Source organism: Nothobranchius furzeri, chromosome 17, assembly GCF_043380555.1.
Source record: "Nothobranchius furzeri strain GRZ-AD chromosome 17, NfurGRZ-RIMD1, whole genome shotgun sequence".
NCBI lineage: Eukaryota > Metazoa > Chordata > Actinopteri > Cyprinodontiformes > Nothobranchiidae > Nothobranchius > Nothobranchius furzeri.
Genome location: NC_091757.1, coordinates 41,825,013 through 41,848,133, shown reverse-complemented (window position 1 = coordinate 41,848,133; position 23,121 = coordinate 41,825,013). Strand labels below are relative to the sequence as shown.

At 42.9% G+C, this 23,121-nt stretch overlaps 2 protein-coding genes across 6 annotated transcripts in view; one reads left to right on the top strand and one right to left on the bottom strand.

Moving 5' to 3' along the window:
- kiaa0825 (KIAA0825 ortholog) overlaps positions 1–23,121 on the bottom strand; it is a 204,770-nt gene that overhangs the window by 161,130 nt on the left and 20,519 nt on the right. For 2 of the 4 annotated variants that reach the window (XM_070546078.1, XM_070546080.1), the window contains one exon: positions 293–429. In XM_070546078.1, coding sequence (XP_070402179.1) covers positions 293–429 — 137 coding nt within the window. Of the gene's footprint in view, positions 1–292; positions 430–1,068; positions 1,532–4,622; positions 5,035–23,121 lie in introns of those variants that run through there. The other 2 variants (XM_015972418.3, XM_070546079.1) reach the window with 2 other exon arrangements.
- The window catches only part of slf1 (SMC5-SMC6 complex localization factor 1), a 43,483-nt gene continuing 25,401 nt past the window's right edge, over positions 5,040–23,121 (top strand). Inside the window, exons 1-15 of one of the 2 annotated variants that reach the window (XM_015972422.3) lie at positions 5,040–5,444; positions 6,214–6,336; positions 10,077–10,155; positions 10,288–10,513; positions 10,600–10,753; positions 11,024–11,143; positions 11,223–11,288; positions 11,789–11,935; positions 12,237–12,406; positions 12,491–12,625; positions 15,184–15,337; positions 15,427–15,595; positions 15,758–15,903; positions 16,915–17,021; positions 20,223–20,284. In XM_015972422.3, the coding sequence (XP_015827908.3) occupies positions 6,226–6,336; positions 10,077–10,155; positions 10,288–10,513; positions 10,600–10,753; positions 11,024–11,143; positions 11,223–11,288; positions 11,789–11,935; positions 12,237–12,406; positions 12,491–12,625; positions 15,184–15,337; positions 15,427–15,595; positions 15,758–15,903; positions 16,915–17,021; positions 20,223–20,284 (1,846 nt within the window). In that variant the 5' untranslated portion in view covers positions 5,040–5,444; positions 6,214–6,225. Of the gene's footprint in view, positions 5,445–6,213; positions 6,337–10,076; positions 10,156–10,287; positions 10,514–10,599; positions 10,754–11,023; positions 11,144–11,222; positions 11,289–11,788; positions 11,936–12,236; positions 12,407–12,490; positions 12,626–15,180; positions 15,338–15,426; positions 15,596–15,757; positions 15,904–16,914; positions 17,022–20,222; positions 20,285–23,121 lie in introns of both variants that reach the window. The other variant, XM_015972420.3, reaches the window with a different exon arrangement.

Genomic DNA, 23,121 nt, shown 5'->3' with positions numbered 1-23,121 from the left:
CAAATACTGTCAGAAAACTAATGGACAGGGTGTTTTCATGTTTGGGGTGTTTATAGAGGCAGTAGAGACACAAACTAATGCTAAATGTGAATTTTGCACAATTCTAAATAATAAAGCTCTATATTTCCTGTAGTTTCATCCATAAAAGAAACAAATGATGCCTCAGACAAACTGCTCATAATTATTTGGTTAAACCCACATTACAGTGTTTCACAATGTTTAACTTTATTTACTAAAAGTTATAAACATCAATATGTCGTATGAGGCATGTCCCTTTCCTTCTGCGACTGACCTGATGGCACTGAGACTGGGTTTCTCATCTGTGTCTTTGAGAAATTGTTCGAAATCCAAATCACTCGAACCTCCTGGAACCACAAGCTCCACAAAGGCATGGTCTTCAGGAAAATCTCCAGGCCACTCCATGATGCCCTGCAAAAGAGCCCAAATCATCACCGTGAAGTAAATAGTGTCAAAACCATCACCTGTGTCAGGATTGCACTAATGTATTGAAATCCCTCAGATCAAGAGTGTATCATCATCACAGCTGTCTGTCAAGGAACACACACACTTTGTACAGATGACAGCTGCACCCATGTGGTATTTTCTCATTCAGCAAGTTTATTAGAAGGCACAAATCAATTCACCTGGAGCACCTGAAACAAAACAACTCATCATCTACAAAAAGCTTTGTTCCAGTACCCCTCCCATGTTTAATTTCCTCACATAATAATTTGCACTAAGAGCACCCTTGATCAAAATGCATGGACTCTGTCTCTCCCCAACTCTTCATTCTGACAAGGGAAAGTTGCAGGGAAAGGAGAAAAAAGTCATCTCAAAACAAATAACCAACAAAGTGAGATGATTCAGTCAAGACTTTAAATAAACAACTCATCTCCATAGGTCTCTTCCAGATCTGAGGTCCTCCCCTCCTACCCCCATGGTGCTTAACGCTCATGCTAACAACCAATCCCATGTTGGTGCCGCACTGCTGGGTCTCATATCAACATTGTCATCAGTGAGTCAAGTGGAAGGTAATGGAGAGTGTCTATGTCAATTTGGCTTTCTCACACTCTGCCTCTCGCTCCTTCCTCGTCATCTGCTCTGATTTTAATAATCCTTGTCAAACTCCAAACAGCTCCCTGCACACAGCTCTGCTTCTTCTGCAGCAGCATACAGTCGACGCCACTCTCCCTGACAGGGTAGACAGGAAGCTCAACATTCATTTAGTCTGCACAAAGGGAGGCCTGTCCAGCTGGACAAATATTATTTTCCTCTGCTGACAGCCTCAGCAGTTAAGCTTGTCCTTTATTATTTTTCCTTCTCTTCTTCTCTCTCTTAGCACTTACCCTCGTCATCATGCTCCCCCTGCGCTACTGTCTGAGAAGGGGGTCTAAGCACCGTCTTACCGCTAACGGGAGGACGATTTCTCAGCCTGCAGATAAGGAAGTCACCATTATTATTATGTGAACTGAGATGTGTGTGTGTGTGTGTGTGTGTGTGTGTGTGTGTGTGTGTGTGTGTGTGTGTGTGTGTGTGTGTGTGTGTGTGTGTGTGTGTGTGTGTGTGTGTTTCAGCAGTGTCCAGAACATCACATGGATCTTTAGGGTTAAAAGGGACTCGCAGACAGATGGACAGAGGGTTTGCATGTCCACATTTACACGTCTGTTGGGTGTCTACATCCTGATCTGCCAACTTATCCTAAAGCATGAGTGTGTGTATGTGAGTGCACGGGGGTTAGGATTCACCAGAAAGCACACGGGGCCTCATTAGTGCAGTACTTTAAATCATCTAGTCTCCATTGTCTTGTCATTAGCTCTTTAGAAAGCAGATGTTAGACGAGCCCCTGCGTGTTTCAAAGACTTGCAACAGGGACAACTGGGCCAGGCACTGAGGCGCTGCCTGCCAAAGACATCAGCCGCACCACTTTTAGAGCAGGAGAAACCCAGCTTTGCAGAAACACATACACACACATCATTGCATTATCTCTCTTGCTGCTGCCTGTCTTCCCCAGCTAGGCTAACACAGAGCCCCATTTACAGTAATGAGTTTGTCCTGAAATATTTAGCAGAATATCCCCCAGGCTGCAGCTTTAAAACCACTTAGAGTGTGTCAAGCTAAAGTCAACATTATTTTAAAGGGAGTACCTTAACAGCCCTGTTACAAAAACATCCTAAATTAAACAGGTGCATTTCCTATGATCAAAACAGTGCTGAAAACTATCTCATGTGTTCCCCAGGGAATTAAGGGCTGGGATTCACTACTGCTGTTCTACCAAGCTGCCTAGCTACTTCACATTGTCATTAACAGATTTTCTTCTTGATCATGTCAGGTGGAAGATTTAGGATATAATTTTTACTTGTGTGTGTGTGTGTGTGTGTGTGTGTGTGTGTGTGTGTGTGTGTGTGTGTGTGTGTGCGTGCGTGCGTGCGTGCGTGTGTGTGTGTGTGTGTGTGTGTGTGTGTGTGTGTGTGTGTGTGTGTGAGTCTGTGTGTGTGTGTGTGTGTGTGTGTGTGTGTGCGTGTGCTTGCATATGTCTGTTAATGTTTTTAACCTGTTATGGGAATCTGGGGTCATTTTGTAAAGCAATTTGAGTAGCACTTTGTTTGAAAAGCGCTTTATAAATAAATTTGATTGATTGATTGATGTTTCTCCCGGTGTTGATGTCCGTGTGCAGAAATTCACAACATGCTGCTGGTCATTATTTTCTTTGCAATATCATTTTTTTTAAATATCTTGCATGAAACTGTTGATTCATTGAGCTGAAACAAGCCTGGATTGCTGTAACAAATGCAGACGTGATTAACTGAGACTACATCAAAATAAAACATGTGTATACATTAGAATTGTAACAGTTCAACTATCTACACGGAGTGTATGTTCAATAAACCAATGGCAATGATCCATCCATCCATTAATTTTCGTATGCTTATCTGGAGTCGGGTTGTGGGAGCAGCAGCCTAAACAGAGGGGCCCAGACTTCCCTCTCCTCAGCACTTGGCTGAGACCATGGTCTGGAGTCAGAAAAGGGTAGAATGACTTCTCCAGGTCAAGCACGAAGTATCTCGGGGTCTTGTTCATGAGTGAGGGAAAGATGGAGAGCAACATCGGCAGGCAGATTGGTGCTGCATCTGCAGTGATGCTGGTGTTGTACTGGTCTGTCATGCAGAGAGAGCTGAGCTGGAAGGCGTAGCTCTTTATTTATCAGTCGATCTACAATCCTACCCTCACCTATGGTCATAAGCTTTGGGTAGCGACCGAAAGAACGAGATTACGGATAAAAGCAGCCAAAATGAGTTTTCTCTACAGGGTGGCTGCATGGGCTCTCCCTTAGAGATAGGGAGAGAAGCTCGGTCATCCGGGAGGGGCTCGAAGTAGATCAGCTGCTCCTCCACAAGAAGAGGAGCCAGCTGAGGTGGCTCAGGCATCTGATTAAGATGCTTCCTGGACACCTCCCTGGTGAGGTATTCTGGGCACGTCCAAGTGGGAGGAAAACTAAGGATGACCCAAGACACGCTGAAGGGACTATGTTTCTCGGGTGGCCAGGGAATGATGGGATTCCCCCGAAAGAGCTGGCCCAAGTGGCTGGAGAGAGGGAAGCGCTGGCATTGATATAAAATGCAAAAATAACTGTTTAATGCATTTTTATTTTGAGATGCATTTGTTTCAGGAACTAGCAGAATGCCACACAAGAGGAGAGATTAACACGGTAGGATTTGGAGTCTTACTTCCTGATATTTGGTCATCTTGGCTCGGATTGGATAACAGCAAAGCGACTCTACCACTGACTCCATTTGCTCTGTGACATGGATGTGTTATCTCCACAAACAGCACAAGCCTGAATAAATTCTGCTGAGCGGTGGAGTTGCTAATGCACTAGTCGAGACATTTTCTGCTGTTTGCTGGATGCTAAAACAAAAACAGCCTAGATGGGTCAAGATGGGTGAGTCCATGAATGTTAAGTGACAGTGTGAAGTAGATCTGTCAGGCTTTTTAAATCCTAGAATTTCACCATCTAATTTCTAAAGCACCAAAGAGAGGGATATAAAAAACAAAGGAGAGACTGATCACATGTGCTGGCTCCATGGTTAGAGGTAGAGTCTGTTGTGGTGGTTGCAGAGAGGAAGATTCTAAAAAAGCAGCTGGCATTTATTAATGAGGCTAGCCATCCTCTATAACATAGTTATGGTCTTTTTCCCAGATCTATCTATCCATTTATTCATCCATCCATCCACCCACCCCAAGAATGCCAATGAGAAAGTTGATTGCTTATTTCAACTTGATTTTCAGGGACCCTGACAAACGTGATAAGCCAACACAAAATTATCGGAAAAGTATTAAAAGGTTGCAAATTTAAAAAAGAGTCTAAGTAAAACAGCATTTAATTAGTAGTATAAAATGAATTTACAAGTGAATATGAAAAACACTTTTTATTAATACAAGTTGATTAATGAACACAAATGTGGCCAGCACTCTGATTTAAAGAGCCCAAGAAATTACTCATGTAATTCTAACATGTCTGCTTCATTCACAAACTGTAGCAAATTTCTGATACATCTGATACTTAAACATGACGCGGTGTGTGTGGAAGAACAGTCAAAACAGAACCTAATGCATTGTTTTACCTTTCACGAGTTCCCTGCTAATCCATTCCGTGTTAATCCATTTAAACACCCAGAGAAAATTAGGCTATCGTCAGTTCCAGCATGTCTTTGTTGATCTTCATCAGTAGTTTGTAAAATAAAATGATAAAATGAACATATTCATCACTGTGACGCGTAAATCTCGTTGTCATTAAATGGGACTCTTCACTGGGAAACAAACAACCGCGTTCTGTCAGCTTTAGTCGTTTCTGGGGGAAAAAAATAATTAATTTTACGATTAGGCTGAGTAAATATACCCGTTATACAGCCAGAGTACAGTGTTTTTGTTTGTTCCGTAGCTAGAAAGCGTCCGTAACAACCACCCGGAAGTAGTTGCACTAGTTCCGGTTGTTGGATTGTACCAGAGCAAAGAAAATGGGGAGAAATGATTCCGAATGGACTAAATTAAACATTAATTTAATCAATACGAAAGTAAATATTTTTAAAAATCTTTGCCTTAGTATGTTTACGTGCAATTTTTTAAATATTAGACTACTTATTTACCTAAAAGCTACAAAACGCAGGTTGATAGTCGATCAAATCACCTTTTTTCATATTAGATAGTAGAATCCTGGAGCTGTTTTCATACGGACAGCTTTAAACGGAAATCTGCATTTTATTTACAATAACAGGACATGCCTTAGTGTGCATTCGTTGGTAAAGTTGAGCATATATATTAAGTCAAAAGCGGAGATATGAAACCAAACACCGATGCAAGCTTTCTTTTTCTTGTATTGATGACATTCGCTGACGTGTTTTTTTGGCGCGCCTGGATGTAAATGGGAGTCGTCTTCGGCATAAAAGGTACCTGATCACTAAATCAGTGGGATTTTTGCTTCTAAACGGGAAATATTCGAACTAAAAAGCACACAAAGATATGGAAGTAGCATCAACACGTTATGACACAGCTAAGCAGTTGCTAAGTGGAGTATTTTCTGTTTACAAATTGAGATCTTTAGTATTTGTTGAGATACACAACAGGAAAGTATTAGGATAACACGTGTTTCTAAGCACGAATCAGTTGTGGCCACATATAACTAAATAGTGCACTGCTATGTAATATTTATTTTGAAAGTATCTCAGCAACTACAGTGCACCTTACCAGTCATTTGATAATCAAAATAGTTCATGTTTATTGAAGTGCAAGGCAAATCACAATGTGTGAGTTCCAGTACATGGCCCAGTCACACCTACCTACTGCAGCAACAGCTTGTTGACAGTAACGGGGGGGGGGGTATCTGTGCTGCCAGCTGGGTTTGCTTGTTATCATTAGAAAAAAAAATCTATATAAAATCAACCAAACGGTTAATTTCTCCTGTATTGTAATAGTTTGTGGCATATGGGGTGATTATATTACATATCTTCTGAATAAATATGATCTTATAAATGAAAGTTGGAATCCTCAATGTATTATCAAACCAAGAGTTCAGCTCAGTCAACTGATAATAAAAGACAGTCTTAAGTCATCCTGTCAAACAAGAATTACTGCATCACAATTTTAAGGAAGTTAATAGCCTACTTAATCTGTAACTTGATCTTTTTCACTTTAACCTAATTCTATCCTCTGTTTTAGCGCACCTTTGTGATGGAGGTCTGCAGACACATTTTTCAGATCTCTGGGATCAAAAATCGTGAAAAGAAGAGAATTTTGCTCAAAGGGATCAACCAGCTAGGTGGGAAATACATCGGTGGTTCGGTGAGTCGAGATTACTGTAGATTTTTGGGGGAAATGTCAGATGCACTGGAAACAAAGTGACGAATTTTGCAAAAGTTGATTTTTATACACCAATAGCTTCTTAGTTTCTGTCACTCGAGACAGTTTGCAATCTGTTGGTTAAGAAACTAAATTAAAATGTGACTCTTGCTCTTAATCAGTGTTTTTGCATAAAAAAACAACAACATGGTGGCTGTGTATCTACTGAAGTCTCTTAACAGTTCCCATGACACACCTTTCTGCAGAAAATGATGAATCTATAGCTTTAATTTAATAACATCAATCAATCAAAGCTTTATTTATATAGCGCCTTCCGCAACCCTGTCAGGTAGCCCAAGGCGCTGAACATAGTACATGACAAAGTTAAATATGGTGAATAAATCGAAAATAAAAGCAGTTCAAATTACAAAAAAAGGTAAAACATTCTAGTAGAAGACAAATGGGTAAAACAAGGGATAGAGTGAACCAATGAAAACAGGGAAATAAAATCAACATTAAAGATGGCCAAATTCAAACACGTTCAGGAAACGCCAAGCGGAGGAGGTGGGGTTTTAGGCGACTCTTAAAGACTGGCAGAGATGGGGACAGCCTAACTGAGGGTGGCAACTGGTTCCAGAGTGACGGTGCTAGGACTGAGAATGCCCGGTCCCCGCGAGTATGACACCTCGAACGAGGGACAGTGAGCAGGCCTTGGTCAGAGGAGCGCAGAGCGCGTGATGGGGAATATCTGTTCAGGAGTGTGGCTAGATAGGGGGGGAGCATTACTCTGGAAGAAATTGTAGACAAAGACGAGGAGTTTGAAGTGTGAACGATAACAAACCGGAAGCCAGTGCAGGGAGGCCAGAACCGGACTGATGTGGTCCCGTTTCCTGGTCCCAGTCAGGAACCTGGCTGCGCTGTTCTGCACAACTTGTAGGCAACGCAGTGATGTCTGACACAACCCTGCATAGAGAGAGTTGCAGTAATCAAGCCTAGAAATTACAAATGCATGCAGTACCCGCTCCAGGTGGGCTCTTGACAGCATTGGCTTGATTTTTGCAAGGCGTCTCAGGTGAAAGAAACTGGACCGGATCACAGAGTTGATGTGAGCATCAAATTTAAGTCCAGCATCAACTTTCACCCCCAAACTGGTGACAACTGGTTTTGAGTAGGGAGAAAGAGGGCCAAGATCAACATAACGACCCACATTCCTGCTGTTGGGGTGAAAAACAATGAGCTCTGTCCTTCCCTCATTCAGATGCAGATAGTTGGCCATTAGCAAAGACTTCACCTTGTTAAGACAGGACAAAAAGACTGGATGGAGTGTCCTTTCTCCTGGCCCAATGGAGAGTAAATCTGGCAATCGTCAGCATTGAGATGTAATGATAGGCCATGTTTACGAATGATTGACCCCAGAGGAAGCAGATAAATGGTAAACAAAAGAGGACCAAGGATTGATCCCTGCGGGACCCCCCAGCGGAGCCCCTCCCAAGAAGAAAAAAACATCACCCAGTTTAACACAGAATGTCCTGTTGTGGAGATACGATCTAAACCAATCCAGAGCTGACCCTTTGATCCCAACCCATCGTTCCAAGCAATCGAGTAGAATTGCGTGGTCAACTGTGTCGAAGGCTGCCGTCAGGTCTAACAACAGAAGCACCACAGATGTACCCTGATCTAGTGATAGATATATATCATTTAAAACCCTCAGTAGAGCTGACTCTGTGCTATGGCCAGACCTGAACCCTGATTGGAAAACCTCAAACAGATCTGAGTCAGCTAAATGTGAGACCAGCTGCTGATAAACGACTTTCTCAAGCAGACATATTTGGTGCTCAGTATTTGTTTTCCTGATAGGCGCTGAAGGCGTTACCACTGGCTAATTATTTTTCCGTTTGCAGTTCACGTGAGGTTCAAAGGCCTTATGGTACACTACAAAAGTGTTAACTGGATGTATTATAATTTAAAGAAATAATAATGTTGGAATTTATTCTCACAGAGCTTCAATAGCTGGTTGGATATCTGCCTTTTTCTAAAGTTTCAAATGTTGTTCACTATGAAATATGCTGTATTTAATATACACAGTCTATTGAACATTATCCATAAAAAACTTTTCATACAGTTTGGTGTTGTGCAAAGTGCTTAACAGCAAATTAGATTTAACAGGCAGGTAAAACAACAGCAGTGACTGAAAGAGGAACGTAGATACAGTTATAGACACCAAAACAGCTTCTCCACATCGAGGGTAGCCCAGTTATGATGGCTCGAGCATCTGGTTAGGGGAATGTCTCCTGGACGCCTCCCTGGTGAGTTTTTTTAGGCACATCCAACTAGGAGGAGACCTAAAGGATAGGGATGTCTGATACTGAAATCGGAAATAGGTCTGATATCAGCCCAAAATACCCGTGTTGGATTATATCGGACTGCATCAAAAATCTTTGACAATCAATTCGTTCTGCTTTAAATTTCATTCCAGCAATTCTATCCAGCATGCAAAGCCCACATGATCAGAAGTACTAAGTGCATGCTAGCGACGTAGCAAGGAACAAGAGCAATGTCGGCCATGTGGCAGTATTTGTCAGTGTGGGTCAGTGCAACACTTGTCATGCTCAAGTTTCCTGTGGTGGGACAGAACCGGGGAAGAGTAATACGTCATTGCACATTTCAAGCAGCATCATAAAACACTGTATGAGGATTTTCGCATCGGTTTTTCATACTTACTGCTGCTGGCTTTTGTTCTCTGAGTAATGGCACCTGATCAAGCCTTTCATACACTCCACTCTACAAAATAGGGAAAAGTATGTATGATTTGTGCTGATATTGTATTGGACTGATATCGGTATCGGTCAATGTTGAAGGCTGCAATATCAGTATCGTTTTGGAAGTAAAAATGTTGTATCAAGACATCCCTACTAAAGGAAGACCCAGGACATGCAGGAGGGACTATTGGGCCATTCCCATCTGTACCGGGTCGGTCCGGGCCGGGTAGCGTAGGTTGTTTACATATCTTGGTGGCCTGGTATTTTTCCGGGCCAACCAAGGCTGATACTCAGCCCTCTTCTCGAGGGGGTCTGCTTCAGGCCGACCAGGGCCAACACACCCACTGCTGACAGCAAATTCACACCTTCCATTAGAGCAAGCCTCTGATTGGTGGGTAGAATCAGCCCACATGGGCTTAAGGCAAGGATGTGTGGAATCAACCGGGCCAGGCTAAGGCCGACTGGGGCTACCCGGCCCGGGCCGACCCGGTACAGATGGGAATGGCCCACAAGTCTCTTGGCTGGCCAGGGAACGCTTTGGGATTCCCCTAGAGGAGCTGACCCAGGTGGCTGGGGAGAGGGAAGTCTGGACTTCTCTGCTTAGGCTGCTGACCCTACGACCCGACTCGGATAAGCGGATTTAAATGGATGAATTGATAGAGAGATATAAATTACATTAACTTTATTTAAAAAGTGGAGAAATAGAGTTGCAGTCAGTTCAAAGTGGAAGGTAATGATAATAATAAAATCAACTACAAATGTAAATAATTAATGATTTTTGTAAAGTTCTGAGAAATTGAATTAAGAATCTTAAAAGTGAAAGGTTATAATAATAAATATTAATACCTAATGGAGTTGTTCATTATATAAAAAATAAAGTTGTAGATATGCTTTGCCTTTTTGAGCACAAGTTTACTGGATCTTTCTGTAACCTATTTTTCTTCTGTAACATGTCTCTAAATGGATGAAATGGTTATATTACAGGTATATAAGCACTACAGCACCCACCTCATCATCCCCCAGGTTTTGCCTGGTGAGAAGTTTTTGGCATTTTGTGCAGCAGGTCAGTCTTTTTAATTGTGAAAATGAGGAAAATGATCATTATTTTAATTTATTTAGATTGAATAAACATTCTAAATATGACTGTCAACTGTCGTGAGTCATCCAAAATCTGCTGCTGTGTCTCTGTTCCCAGGAAAGTGGGTCGTGACTCCGAAATATGTCCTGGACAGTGTTAAAAATGGCTCCTGGTTGGACGAGAGATCGTATGAAGTGGCCATTTTCACAAGGTCCTCAGCTGCCTTTTACCCCGTCCGCCAATGGAGGGAGAAGGTGACCAACAGGAGGATAACCGGAGCTTTCCAGGGCTGGCGAGTTCTCCTCATGGTTCAAGAGCCCACCAGGAGAGACATGTTCAAACGGTCAGACAGAGGTTTACTGCAAACATCTGTACATGAATAAAGCTGTAAAAAAATCACAAATCTGCCTTTTTCTACCTCTCACTCAGGCTGCTGAAAGCTGGTAGAGCCGAAGTTTACAACAGTCCTCCTCCGACCTTCACCAGCATTACTCATGTCATGGCAAAACCTGTAACAGAGTCATCAAAATCCCAAGATGCTCCCTGCTACCCCGTGAGCCACATAGTCCAGCACCTTTTTGGGGTAAGTTAATCCATTTTTTCCCCTGTAATTGTATATTTTGTCACTGTTGGTAACAACACAGACAAGTTGTTCTTAGAAGTGTTTTAAACGTTGCAAACTTCCCCATGAAAGTCTTTTAGAAGACCTAAGTTGTGCAGTTTTACTAAAGACCTTGCAGAGACCTTTCGAAAACGTCCAAATTCTAAGATTTTTTACCTCGTAGCGAGGACCTCGACCTAAGAGGAAGGTGTTATAATGCTGAAAAACTATCTGCCTTTCTCATTTGGGCAGAGCAACTGTGTGGACATGAAATTAAACATCCAAGATCACCTGGCTGAGAAAGACAGTTATCTTGACGAGGATTATTCTAATTTGGAGGCAGAGCTCAAGAGTGTTGTTATTGAGAAGGAGGTGTGTTTCTTTGCCTTCTTAAAGATTCTTGTTTGTTGGTTTCGTTCCCGACATCGCTGACGTGTATTTTCTCTCCTAGGGCCAGCCGAGACTGCGCTTCCTTCAGTTTCTAGGTTACCACGACCCTCATCATCCTCACTCACAGGTAGACTCACGCACGTATCCACCCCCATCCACGATCACCGCTATACATACATCTACAAGATAACTCTGTGTTTCATCAAGCAGATCAGGTCATTCAATTTTCTTTATGTCATACATTTCAATGGAAAGTGACACCAAGAGCAAGGGCGCATCAAAACCAGGTCACCGATTTTACCACCTCTGAGAGCTTTGATTGGCAGACCTATTAACAATACTCTCCACCGTCCTGTCCGTACTTTACCCAAGTGGACGTCTGTCAGATTGATATTAGAAGTGCTCTTGTATTTCCATTCAGGACTTTCTCGCTCCGTATGCTATTTGCCAATAAGCGACGGTCAGAAATGACCCCCAGGAACTTTTGATGCCCATTCGCTACTTATTTCCATTACCCTTCTGCTCCCTTTTCCTACTACCATCTGTCTGGTTGAGTGCCACGTTTCTTCCTCCTTTCCATATCCTCCTCTCCCCCTTAATTTCACCATTGTTCTGTTATTCCTCCAGGCGATACTAGCAGACTTCAGCAACGTCGGTACCATGATAGAGTGTGGCCTCTTCGTTGAAGCCTTAGACTCTATCAGAAGCTCGGCGTTCCCTGGTCTGTTGCCACCAGCGACGTACCTGATCTCGCTCTTACAATACGCACAGCAGGTAAGACTAGAATTACCAGGCTGTATAAATTCCCACCTGCTGCTGCTGCATGAGCCCGGGGGGGTGCAAGTGGATCACTGGTTTCACAACATTTTTGAATATTTGTAGCTAGGACTTGTAGAGTAACTGTCATTTTGCTCCACATGCACACATCCACTGCTTCAGTCAAAGAAGCACATGTTTAATAGAAAGAAGCTGGATTCAAGCAAGCTTTTTAACAATTCTCCACGCACAGGAAATTGTTGCAGTCGCTCTAATCGTTTCAATCAACTGAAACTCTTGCTGTGTTTACATTGTATAGGGTAACGCCACATCCGTCTTCCTGAGGAACTTCCACCAAGTTTTGGAAAACCTGCTCCTCACCAACCCGCCATGGCTGGCGCCCAACTCGGTGAAGAAATACTACGCTCAAGTGCTGCAGTGTCCTCAGTGTAAGACAGGCTTGTGGCCTTTTCTGGAGACGGCCATCAGGTAATCTGACATATCCTGAAGGTTTCTCTTAATCAGCAGTTTAAGCATTTTGAAACTTGATCAGCAAAATGGTTTTCTTTGTAGGTACTGTCTATCCAGCAACATCACCTGCCACCCGCTGGCCGGACCAACCTTACCGACTCTGGTTGATTTTCATTATGACATCCTTTCTTTTTGCCTCAAGCTCTTCCAGGGGGAGCTTCACTCTGTCACCAGCGGGTAAACATTTAAATATACTCTGTCAGTATCTTTTTCTTAAAGCATTAACTTTTGGGATTCATCAATGTGATCATTTTGATCCATATCTGTTATTTATACTGCTGTTATGAGGACAACACTTTGTGTAACAGCGATCACACCACCAACGTTGCTTCCCTAAGCACTCCCAAAATCCTGAGCTGTGTCACTATCACATGCTTGAACAAATAACACTTAAAGAGCAAGTCACCCCCTACCAGATTCTTACTCAACTCCCACATCCTGTTTGAAAAATGCAACAAATGCTTTTGCCTAGCAGACCGAGAGGGTGGAGCCGCTAACAAATACACACACTCACAACACTGTGACATCATAATGCACCATCTAACATCATAGTATACCTCTTAGCCAATAGCGACGGCAGATTTAAATTCAAATGCAGTGCAGAGTTTTTACCTGATGACGGTGCAACACTGACAGTTTTAGGCAGAATATTTAAATTTTAACTAAGATGCACTAAAGTGCCGAATTATTGACTACACGTGTCTGCAGCACGATCAGACACTCATTTATATAGTTTATCAGCAAAAAAATGTTGATTTGGAGTGACTTGCTCTTTAACCAACCCCCTAGCCCTCCTGAAACAGATGCAAACTGCAACAAGATGGAAATGAACATCAGTCGTTAAGTGTCTCATTCACTAGTTTTTTTTCACTGCATCTGCTGTGGTCTCTAGTATGGACTAATGCTTTGTGAGTCATTTTCTATGAGGAAAAAAAAAGCTCTGGTGCTCTTTTTTCATGAGGTAGAAGTTTGTTGGAGGAGGAGGAGGTGTCAAAAGCATCTAAGAAAACAATGCCGCCAATTTGCCCCAACACCGAGCTGGCATCAGGGAGCCTTATGTTGTTTAGAATTGTTCAGACCGTGGCAGTAATTGTGTCCTTTTTTACAAAAGATTACGGTATAAAGGGGGTATGGGGGTAGTCTCAGCACTGCCGCTGACTTCCGTTTAACTTGGACATAACTTGCTTTTTATTGCGATCCAAGCCATGCTCCTTACATTTTTCTGACAAGCCGCTCTAGGGCTGCACGATATTAGGAAAACCTGCAATATGCCATAACAGTGATTAATATTGCGATGGCGATATTACTTGCGATAAATAAAAACTTAACTTGGGCAAAAATAATCAAAAACAAAGAAATTAAATCATGACAAAAAATCATAAAAATGAGAGAAGCAAAAGATGTGAGGAAAGGGAAAAAGAAAATTAACAAGAAAAGGTAATCAGTGGATCAGTGGAAAAGCAGAATCAGCAGAAAGAGCAGAACAAAGCTAACTCAGGTGTTGGCTAACCATCCAAATTAAGTTCCTTCCACCTCGGGGGGTGGGCATCTAACCTATGAGAACCCACCCAATTGGCCAAATGGCTGAAGAGCTATATTTGATTTGTTCAAAAAAATGTCATGCTTTTGTTTGACTGACAGAATGAATTATGCGTAGCAAACATTTTAGTTGACCATTCATTGCAATATTTAGCTGTTCTTTGCGATATGCATATTGCGCATGCTGATATCGCGATAATATATTTGCGATACAGTGTGCAGCCCTAAGCCGCTCCTAGAGGTGGCTGTCACTCAGTCTCTGGTGATCTGACCTCCAGCGCTAATGGAGAGAAGCTCCTGGAGCTCTGCATCGCTCCACTTTATCATCTCAGCTGGTTCTGGAAACAAAACTGAAACTTATTGCCTGTTTTACTTTCATTTTAAATAGAGTTGCCGGTTGAAGCTTGGCAGTAACTCCCCACGTGATCATGACACCTACCCCTGTTGTGCCAAGGCGTAATATGCATTCGCAAGTCTGGCGTTGTGGTTATATTACTACCAAGTGTGGTGGCACAAACGCAGGTCTGTCGTAGTGAAGAGCGCGCTGAGCCGGCAGGCTGAGAACAAGATCGCAGAGAGAAGCAGCCAAAATGAGTTTTCTTCGTAGGATCGCTGGGCTCTCCCTTAGAGAACGGGAGAGAAGCTTGGTCATCTCGGAGGGGCTCGGAGTAGACCCGCTGCTTCTCCACATCAAAAGGAGCCAGTTGAGGTGGCTCGGCCATCTGGTCAGGATGCCTCCTGGACGCCTCCCTGGTGAGGTTTTCTGGGCACATCTGACTGGGAGGAGACCCAAGGGAGCACCCAGGACACGCTGAAGGGACTATATCACGGCTGGCCAGGGAATACATTGAATTCCCCTGGAGGAGCTGGCCCAAGTAGCTGGGGAGAGGGAAGCGGGCTTCTCGGCTTAGGCTGCTGTCCCTGCAACCCGACTCGGGATAAGCGGCTAAAAATGGTTGGATGGATGGATGGATTTATGTGAAACTCAGAGTGACTGATTTTAATTCAAACTGAGGCAATACTACACTGTTTCTCAGTGAACAAGACCATTTGAGCATTCCAGTTGTGCCCATCAGACTGATACAGATGTTGATACAGATATATCGTGCATCCCTACATATTCTTATGTTCACTTACAAGAATGGATTTTCCTGCAGAGTAAGAATCAGAAACATGATAACCTTTCCCTCCAGCAGAGACTTTGTGCGGCACCAGGCGACACAAGCCCCCTCCACATTTTCTTCTGGTTCGTTGCTGTATGGAACCTTCTGGACTGTGTGGGAACGCTCCACATTGTTGTCTCGATCTGTGAAGCAGCTCACTCAGCTCATAGTGCAGGCTGCTAACATGGTAGGCGCTTTATTTACCGGCTATGTATTTTTTTAAGTGTTATGGCTGTTTTTAGTTCATTTCTGTGAATTTGCTTGTCTTCGTCGAAGGGCGGGGCTGAGAGGGAGGAGACGCAGAAGCTGCATTTGGCAGACACCATGCTGCATCTGCTGTCCGTGTTGGTGGAGTTCTGGTGTCAGCAGCATTTCAGACTCAATCAGCACTTGGTGGAAAAGGGCCTCAAAGACCTATCAGAGCATTTCGCAGTTGTTAGCCAGGGTATGCAACAAAAACACAGAGTATGTCCATAGATTGTTGTCAGATTCCTCTTTTTTTTTCCTTTAATTAATAATCAGATTCAGGAGGCTTAAAACATTAGAAGCATTTTATTTGTAGGTGATATTTAACTAAGTCGCTTCTTTTCTCTCCTTTCTCCTGTAGATCTACCTCCAGCTGTTTTGGTGGAGCTGGTTGCCAGCATTCGCTCCTCCAGGCTGAAGTTGGTGGTGGCAGATGCCGTATTTAGGAATCTCTGCTGCAGAAATGGGTTCACCGTGGGAGATGAGCCGCATTCTCTCAAGAAAATGGTTCATGTCTATCTTTTTTATACACTTCTTTTACAGTTTTGTAAGTTAACACCAACTGTTTGGTCAATAGAAACCTAAATCCATGTTGATTCTAGTAAAGGTCAGAAAAATGAGCTAATGGACTTCTTATTTCCTTGAAGTTGTTTCGATTGAAGCAGAGACGTACGGAGCAGCAAGCTTTTAACTTGCAGCGCGGTTTTGGTTCATGCAAACTAGTTTGCAAATCAAAGCCCTGATCCTGCCTCCTCCATCAGGCCATTAGGGACTTTGATGTCCTGGTTTACATACAAGATATTCTATCACGTTCCTGAAGGTGTGTGTTTCTGTGAAACAGGAATGTTCAAACTTTAAGTGGCAAAGGTTGGTTGTTTTTTAGCTAGCTTTGTTAGAAGGGATCGGAGGAGGTCTGTTGGTGCAGCTCTGCAGTACACATGGTCAGGAATGTGACTTAAACATCGGGCATGTGAATGAGGAAAACTGGCCTCATCAGTAACAATATCAGCACCTCCGGTCAGTATGATATTTACTACTCCTCAGCAACATGTGGAAGTTTTAATTTGGGAGATTTTTTCATCTGCATTAAACATGTAGGTAACTGGATATGACTCAGGTTGTTTTTAGTTTAAATTTTCGTTCATTTGTTAGCAAACCTTTGTCTTTATTTATTTATGTATTAATTAATTAATTTATTTATTTATTTATTAGCATTTTGCTGTTTAAATCCAACTTTTGGAAACCCCTGCTACTTTTTAGAGATCACGATCTTTCCAGAATAACTAATACAGAAGTCGTCCATGTTTCCTTTCCCTGCTGTATTATTTATTGTTATTCTATAAAGAGACATTTTTTTCAGCTTTCATTTGTAAATTTTAACCGTGTTAAACGGTGCACGCTCTAATGTTGCAGTAGAACATCTGGTTCTCCCATCCGCCCAGCTCTGCAGGGACACCTCCTTCCTCTCGATGCATCAAGGCTCTGTCTAACCTTGTGTGTCTGTGTGACTCCTGACAGGTGTGCTCTTACCTGCCCGCCCTGGGAGCTTTAGCTCAGAGCCCCAGCAGCGCTCATCACAGGACCGGACCGGTCTCACACAGCTGCACAAGCCCCGGGACCGGCAGGTCGGTTACACACAGCCTTCTGTCAACACCTTTGTTGGTGTGCATTCTGAAAAGCGCCTAGAGCCAAAACAAAAGAGTGTCATACATCAACTGAATGTATTTTTGACCTGATAGGGGCTCTCTCCTTTCACTACCCTCACAAAGCACCTCTTAAATTTTTTGACACTTTAAACAAAAATAATGCCGTTCTAGAAAACGTGTCATTTTTTGAAGCTTCATATGCCATTACGTCTAGCTAGTCTTCTCAGCTTTTGTCTCCGTCCTGTCTTTGTTGGCTTCAGTGCGTCTAAAATAACAGAATTATTCATCCAGCAGTTCGCTACGCCTCCTTTGTCAAGTTTCCACCCACGTAGTTTAAGGACAGACAGCGGTATGAAGTGAAACAGGTGAGTTTTAAAGATACAATGAGAAGAGTGAAAGAAAAGGAACAAAGGAACACCTGGAGGGTGGAGGAAGAGGTGCTCTGAGGGAAAGCTGGAGACAGACAAGTGGAGGTCAGCCAGCACTTGAGGAGTTGGCATGTGACGGGTCATGCCCAGGTCTGATCTTATCTGTGTGTGTGGGGCTGACAGGAGGGATACACAGGGAGGTTAAGCCCCCTCCTCTCTCTCTCTCTCTCTCTCTCTCACACACACACACACACACGCTTGAACAGATAGATACCCCATCAGGCCCTTGTGTCTTTACCTTACGTCCAGCTCCGAGCCCTCACTCCCTTTCCCCACCTTTCTTGATTTATCCTTGCCTACTAAATCCCCCTTTTGATACAATCTCTTACACACACACACACACACACACACACACACACACACACACACACACACACACACACACACACACACACACACACCCTCCATCTGCTGTTCAACCAGCAGGTAGTTGGCCTGGAGAGGAGCAGGAGTCACCAGGGAACAGGTTCACGTGAAGGCTACTGGTTCATGCACTGACCATATTCCTCTCTTCCCTCCATCACTCCTCTCCCAACGTTTCCCAGCACTTTCTTTTTCTTTTTCACTGCTTTAGTAAATTTTAACACAGACATGAGCGGAACGGAATAAAACAAGGATTGCAAGTCTGTGCGGGTGAGATAAAGAAATGCCAAAGGGCATGTAAAATCCTTTGACCCTAAAAGAAAGAGCGAAAGCAAAGTGACAAAGCCTGCTAGAAACCGAGAACAGAAAGCAAAAGCAAATCTTGTTTCCTCAGTTTCATGGTCTGAATTTATGATATTGTACATCATTTCAATGAACTTGACAGTCTTAATCAATTAAGCTCACGCTGAAGCGTTTATAAGTCTGCCACACTCCATCTCACTGAAATTTCAGAGCTAAACCTGTCATGGAGAAAATGGCGGTGTTTTAATACAATCACTTCAGGATTCAATTAAGAATGAGGGGGAGAATTAATTACTTTTGAGTTAGATTTAGGGGGAAAACGGCTACAGCGAGTTACAAAGGTCGAGAGGAGAAACGTGAGCTTTTTTTATGTTTCTTTTGTGACTGATGTCATATTTTAGAGACGCTGTTCCTTCCGCTCCAGAAGATGAGCTGCCATCAGGGCACGAGTCCAAAGCTGTGGCGACCTGACACGGAGGCTGATTGACCGACTGTTGAGACGAGCGTTTAACTTGCCGGCTGGCTAGACGGTGCTGATCGCTGTTAGCAGAAGGGACGCTGTAATTAAACGGAGGTTTTCCTCCTGCTGGCTTAATAAAGCGCCACATTTTTCTCCATTTCCGTCATCCTAAAAAAAAGTTCAACAAATAGTAAATGCCCTGTATTTGATATAGCGCCTTCTAGAGTCCCCCCTTCCCAGGTCATTTACCTACTCACACCCTGGTGGGGATGAGCTACGATGTAGCCGCAGCTGCCCTGGGGCGTACTGACAGAGGCCAGGCTGCAGAGCACTGGTGCCACTGGTCCCTCCGACCACCCCCACCAGCGGGCAAGGGTGGTTAAGTGTCTTGCCCAAGGACACAATGACAGAAACAAACTGAGCAGAGCTCGAACCTGCAACCTTCCGATTACGGGACGAGCATTTAACTCCTGTGCCACCGTCACCCCAGACAAGAACAAGAAGCTGACAGTGTCATCATCTGCTCTGACAAGTCATTTATATGGATCAAGTTTGAATGTGTGCCAAACACATTTTAATGTGCATACGCTCAAAATTGTAAGTTTTTTTTCCAACTCAGCTAAGATTTTATTGTCTCTGCAGCAAAGAAGAAAAGTTATTGATATTAAGTTTAAGCAAATTCAATTATATTTACAAAAATCTATATCTAAGGAGGTTTCCTCTCTCAATGACACTTGATTAAAAAAAAGATTATTGCTCCTCTTTTAATTTTTGGGAGTTTGCCTTAAAGTGACGCACCCTGCTGCAGGCCCTGATTGGTCTGCTGGCCTCCCTAAAGGCCAAGTGTGCAGAACCCTCAGCCTCCACTGCTGCCAGCAACGTTGAGTGGATGGGGGACACTCCGGTGAAAGGGATGCAGCTGGAAAAATGGTGCACCCTCATCATAAGACGGCATTGCGGAGTCTCTCCTGCGTTTTTCACACACACACACACACACACACACACACACACACACACACACACACACAGAGCTCGTCTCTTCTCAGCCTTGTCCCTGCTAATAACAAGCAACGTGACAGGACGCGTGTTTCCTCCTCACTGCTGGCAGCTCCTTCCTGGCTTCTGAACAACCCAATTACCAGCGAACAAGCCTCTTCCCTGTAATACGGATGGCATTCCGCTTCAGGGCGACGCTTGTGCACACGCACGCACACGCACGCACACACACCAGACACCTGTCAGACTCGGTGCCGGCAGATGCTCCATACGCACAGGACTAGTGACAGCCCAGTGCTATTAGCACGGCGCTGCTTTGAAGACGTTTCACTTTCTTTTACTAGTTTTTTTTCCCTAATGTGCTCGCTCACATAGAATTCTTCATCCCTGCTTTGGAGCTGTTAAGTGGGAGGGAAAACTACTTTGGAGACGGTGATGGAGGATAGGGAGTGTGACGTGTGTGTGTGTGACCAGCGTGGGTTTGACAGACATCATCACATACATAGGATTAATTTCTTATTGGCACTTTCTATATAAACTCTTTAGGTGAATCATTGGTAATTCATTGGCTTCCTAATTCTAACACTGATTTCTTTTCTTTATTTTTTATTTTTTTAAATCTCCATCCAGAACTAAAACGAGCCCAGAGAGCCAGAACACACTCAGAGACTTGGGCAAAGTCAACGCAGCAGGTATCACACACACACGCGCGCACACACACACACACACACACACACACACACACACACACACTCACACTCAGACTTTTAATGGACTGATGTGTGACACTGGGCCATCATTAAACAGGGACATGATAGCTCTGTCATCACTTTGAGTTTATTGAAGAGCTTATAATGTATGGAGATGGTGATTGATTCCATGTTTCCATCCAGTCAGCTGTAAGAGGCGCTCTGATGAATAAGCGGGGCTGCCTTCACGTTTATGCTCCTGCCAGAGTTTAAGCCACGCCTGAGTATCGTATCCTCTTTTTTTTGGTTTGCATTGAAATGCAGATGCACAGCTTTTGTTTTTCTTCATATCTTATCCCCTTTTCTTTTGAAAAGAGAAAAAAAAAACATGTTTATATGCAAAGTGTGGCTCAGATCTCCATTTTAAGATGTTAAAAGCAGCAATTAGGGCATCGCTGTGAGTGTACAGTGGCTACACTTCCATCAATTACAGGCAATGCACTCCGTGTGAACTCTCCAAAGTGTCAGCGCTCATATCTCCCTCCACCACCTGATCAGAAAGGCCCTGCGCCGGTGCAAGGGAAGGGTGGAGGGTAAAGGAGAGGCACTAGAGGAGCTGAGGCAGGAGACTCCAGGCTGTTGGCATGTGTTGTTTTTCAACTACGTGATCTCTATACCGATGCGCTCGGCATTAATTTTTGATGAACCATTGGCACAGCATCCTCCCCTCTCGCCCTCCCATCACTCCCCCTCCTCACCCCCTTCTTATTTTTCCTCTTACAGGCACTTTCACCCACATATGTAAGCTCACTTTCTTGTTTTCCACACAACTTTGTCTTAAAGCAACTTCTGACTTTCCTGGCGGAACCCCTGTATCTTTGTCACCGTAGCTGAGAGGAGTTGAGGGATTTGGGAGCAACTTCTCTTTCTCACTTTTGCGTGTTTTTTTTCTTTATTCTTTTTTTTTGATGCTCAGCACAGATATCAATTTTAATGAGCCCAAATATACCACACGTAGATTGTCAAACAAGAACTGCTGAGTTTCTCAGTTAAAAACCTGCTTGGATTTTGTCATTAATGTCGATTTTCACACAATCAAAGACCATAAGGCCAGAGAAAATACTCGTTTTAAATCACAAACTCTTTCAGATTGATCAACATAAAAAATGTTTACGGGTTAATGCTATAAAAGCCTGGGAATATTATGTAGTTCTAAATAAAACACATACACCTGGGTGTGACATCTCCCAACCATTAAGCCTTATTAGTCAAATGTTTGTAAGTTTGTGGGGAAAAGGGGATTTTTTTATGTTCCTTAACATAAAACTCCAAAAGGCTTAGGGGATCATTACCTAATATAATTAAATGATCTATCACTCCGGAACAGGATACATCTGGACCTACTCAGACCGCATGGACTCATCTTATTGCTCTAAAGACACCTTTATATGCTCCTCAGTGGTTTACTTGTTTTTAAAGGCTAAAGGGGATTGATGCTCCTATGGATTTGAGTTGATTTTACATGGCAGATTTTTTCCTTTTTAAATAAATACTGTAAAGGATGTATTTGTTTCTTCTTCTTTGATGGTGTATGGTGTGCTGCCCCTTTAGCTGATTTCCATGGAGATTAATGTGTCACATTGTTTGCTGCTCTGATTGGTCCTAATGCTGTCCATTTAAGTGTGGACACCATTTGAAAGACAACAGATTCTGCCCCACAACTATACATTTATGCATACATGATGGCTTGCCAAGCTTCATCAGTTTGGCATTTATTATCCAAGAAAGAAGAGCGAATGAAGGCAGAGAAAGCGTACTGTTAGCCACTCAGAGATGGGATGTTCCCATATCATGGATATTGATGAGCAAGTCTCCAAATTATTTTATTTTCTGCCTCCCCTCTGACTAACTTCTACCTCCTGAAACAAAAGACAATAGCTTTTTTTTTGCTCGATTAAAAACGACCACATAGGTCATCAATTCATACTAGAGACCACTGAAAAGTTATTGAAATAATGAGCACACTCCTGGAAGACACAGCTATTGCATGGCTATTGTAATTTTTGTGTCGGCGCTAGTTTAGTTGTTGATCCTTAGTTTAATCTCATATTAAATAAATTTGTTTTTAGCTTTCATAGTTTCAGCTATGTTCACTTTTTTTGTTTATCAGGTGTGAACTAGAACAATCTTTAGAGTAATCATTTTATTATTGTCATTAAAGGTGTGGTTTACTTGTTTATTCGATGCATTTGTAGCATTCCCTAGTGTAAATCAATGCCTTATGAGTCATTTTAAAAATGCCATGATGCTCCTGTTCTGAGATGCAGAAGCTTGCTGGTGCTGAGGTGAGCTGAAAACAGCAGGATTACTCATTAATGATATGCACATACATTGCTTCTGATTGGCTAACAGAGTACATTCAGCCATGTTGCAAAGTCACCATCACCAAGACACTCTCCGCTCTCTCTTTTTGCTGCCAAAACAAATAAAGCCTTCCTGTGGGTAGGCACGAACAAAGATGGGCGAGGCCATGACTGCTAATTCACAGGTGACCTCACAGTGTGTGAGGATTTTCAAATCCTAGCATTTCACTGTCTATTTTCATTCAGAAGCTAATGCAGGAGATAGATGTAGAAGTCTGTTTTCATGTTCAGCCTGCATGAAAAACCTCAGAGATCAGAAATGATCATTAACAAATGTTTTTCTCTCAACCACACTTTTGATAATATATAAAAGGACCTTATTAAAAACATTTATTTTTGAGTGGCAAACTGAAAATAAACCTGTTTTTTTTTTCCTTTCAATCAACACACGGTCGTTATACGTTTCTCTGATCTAAT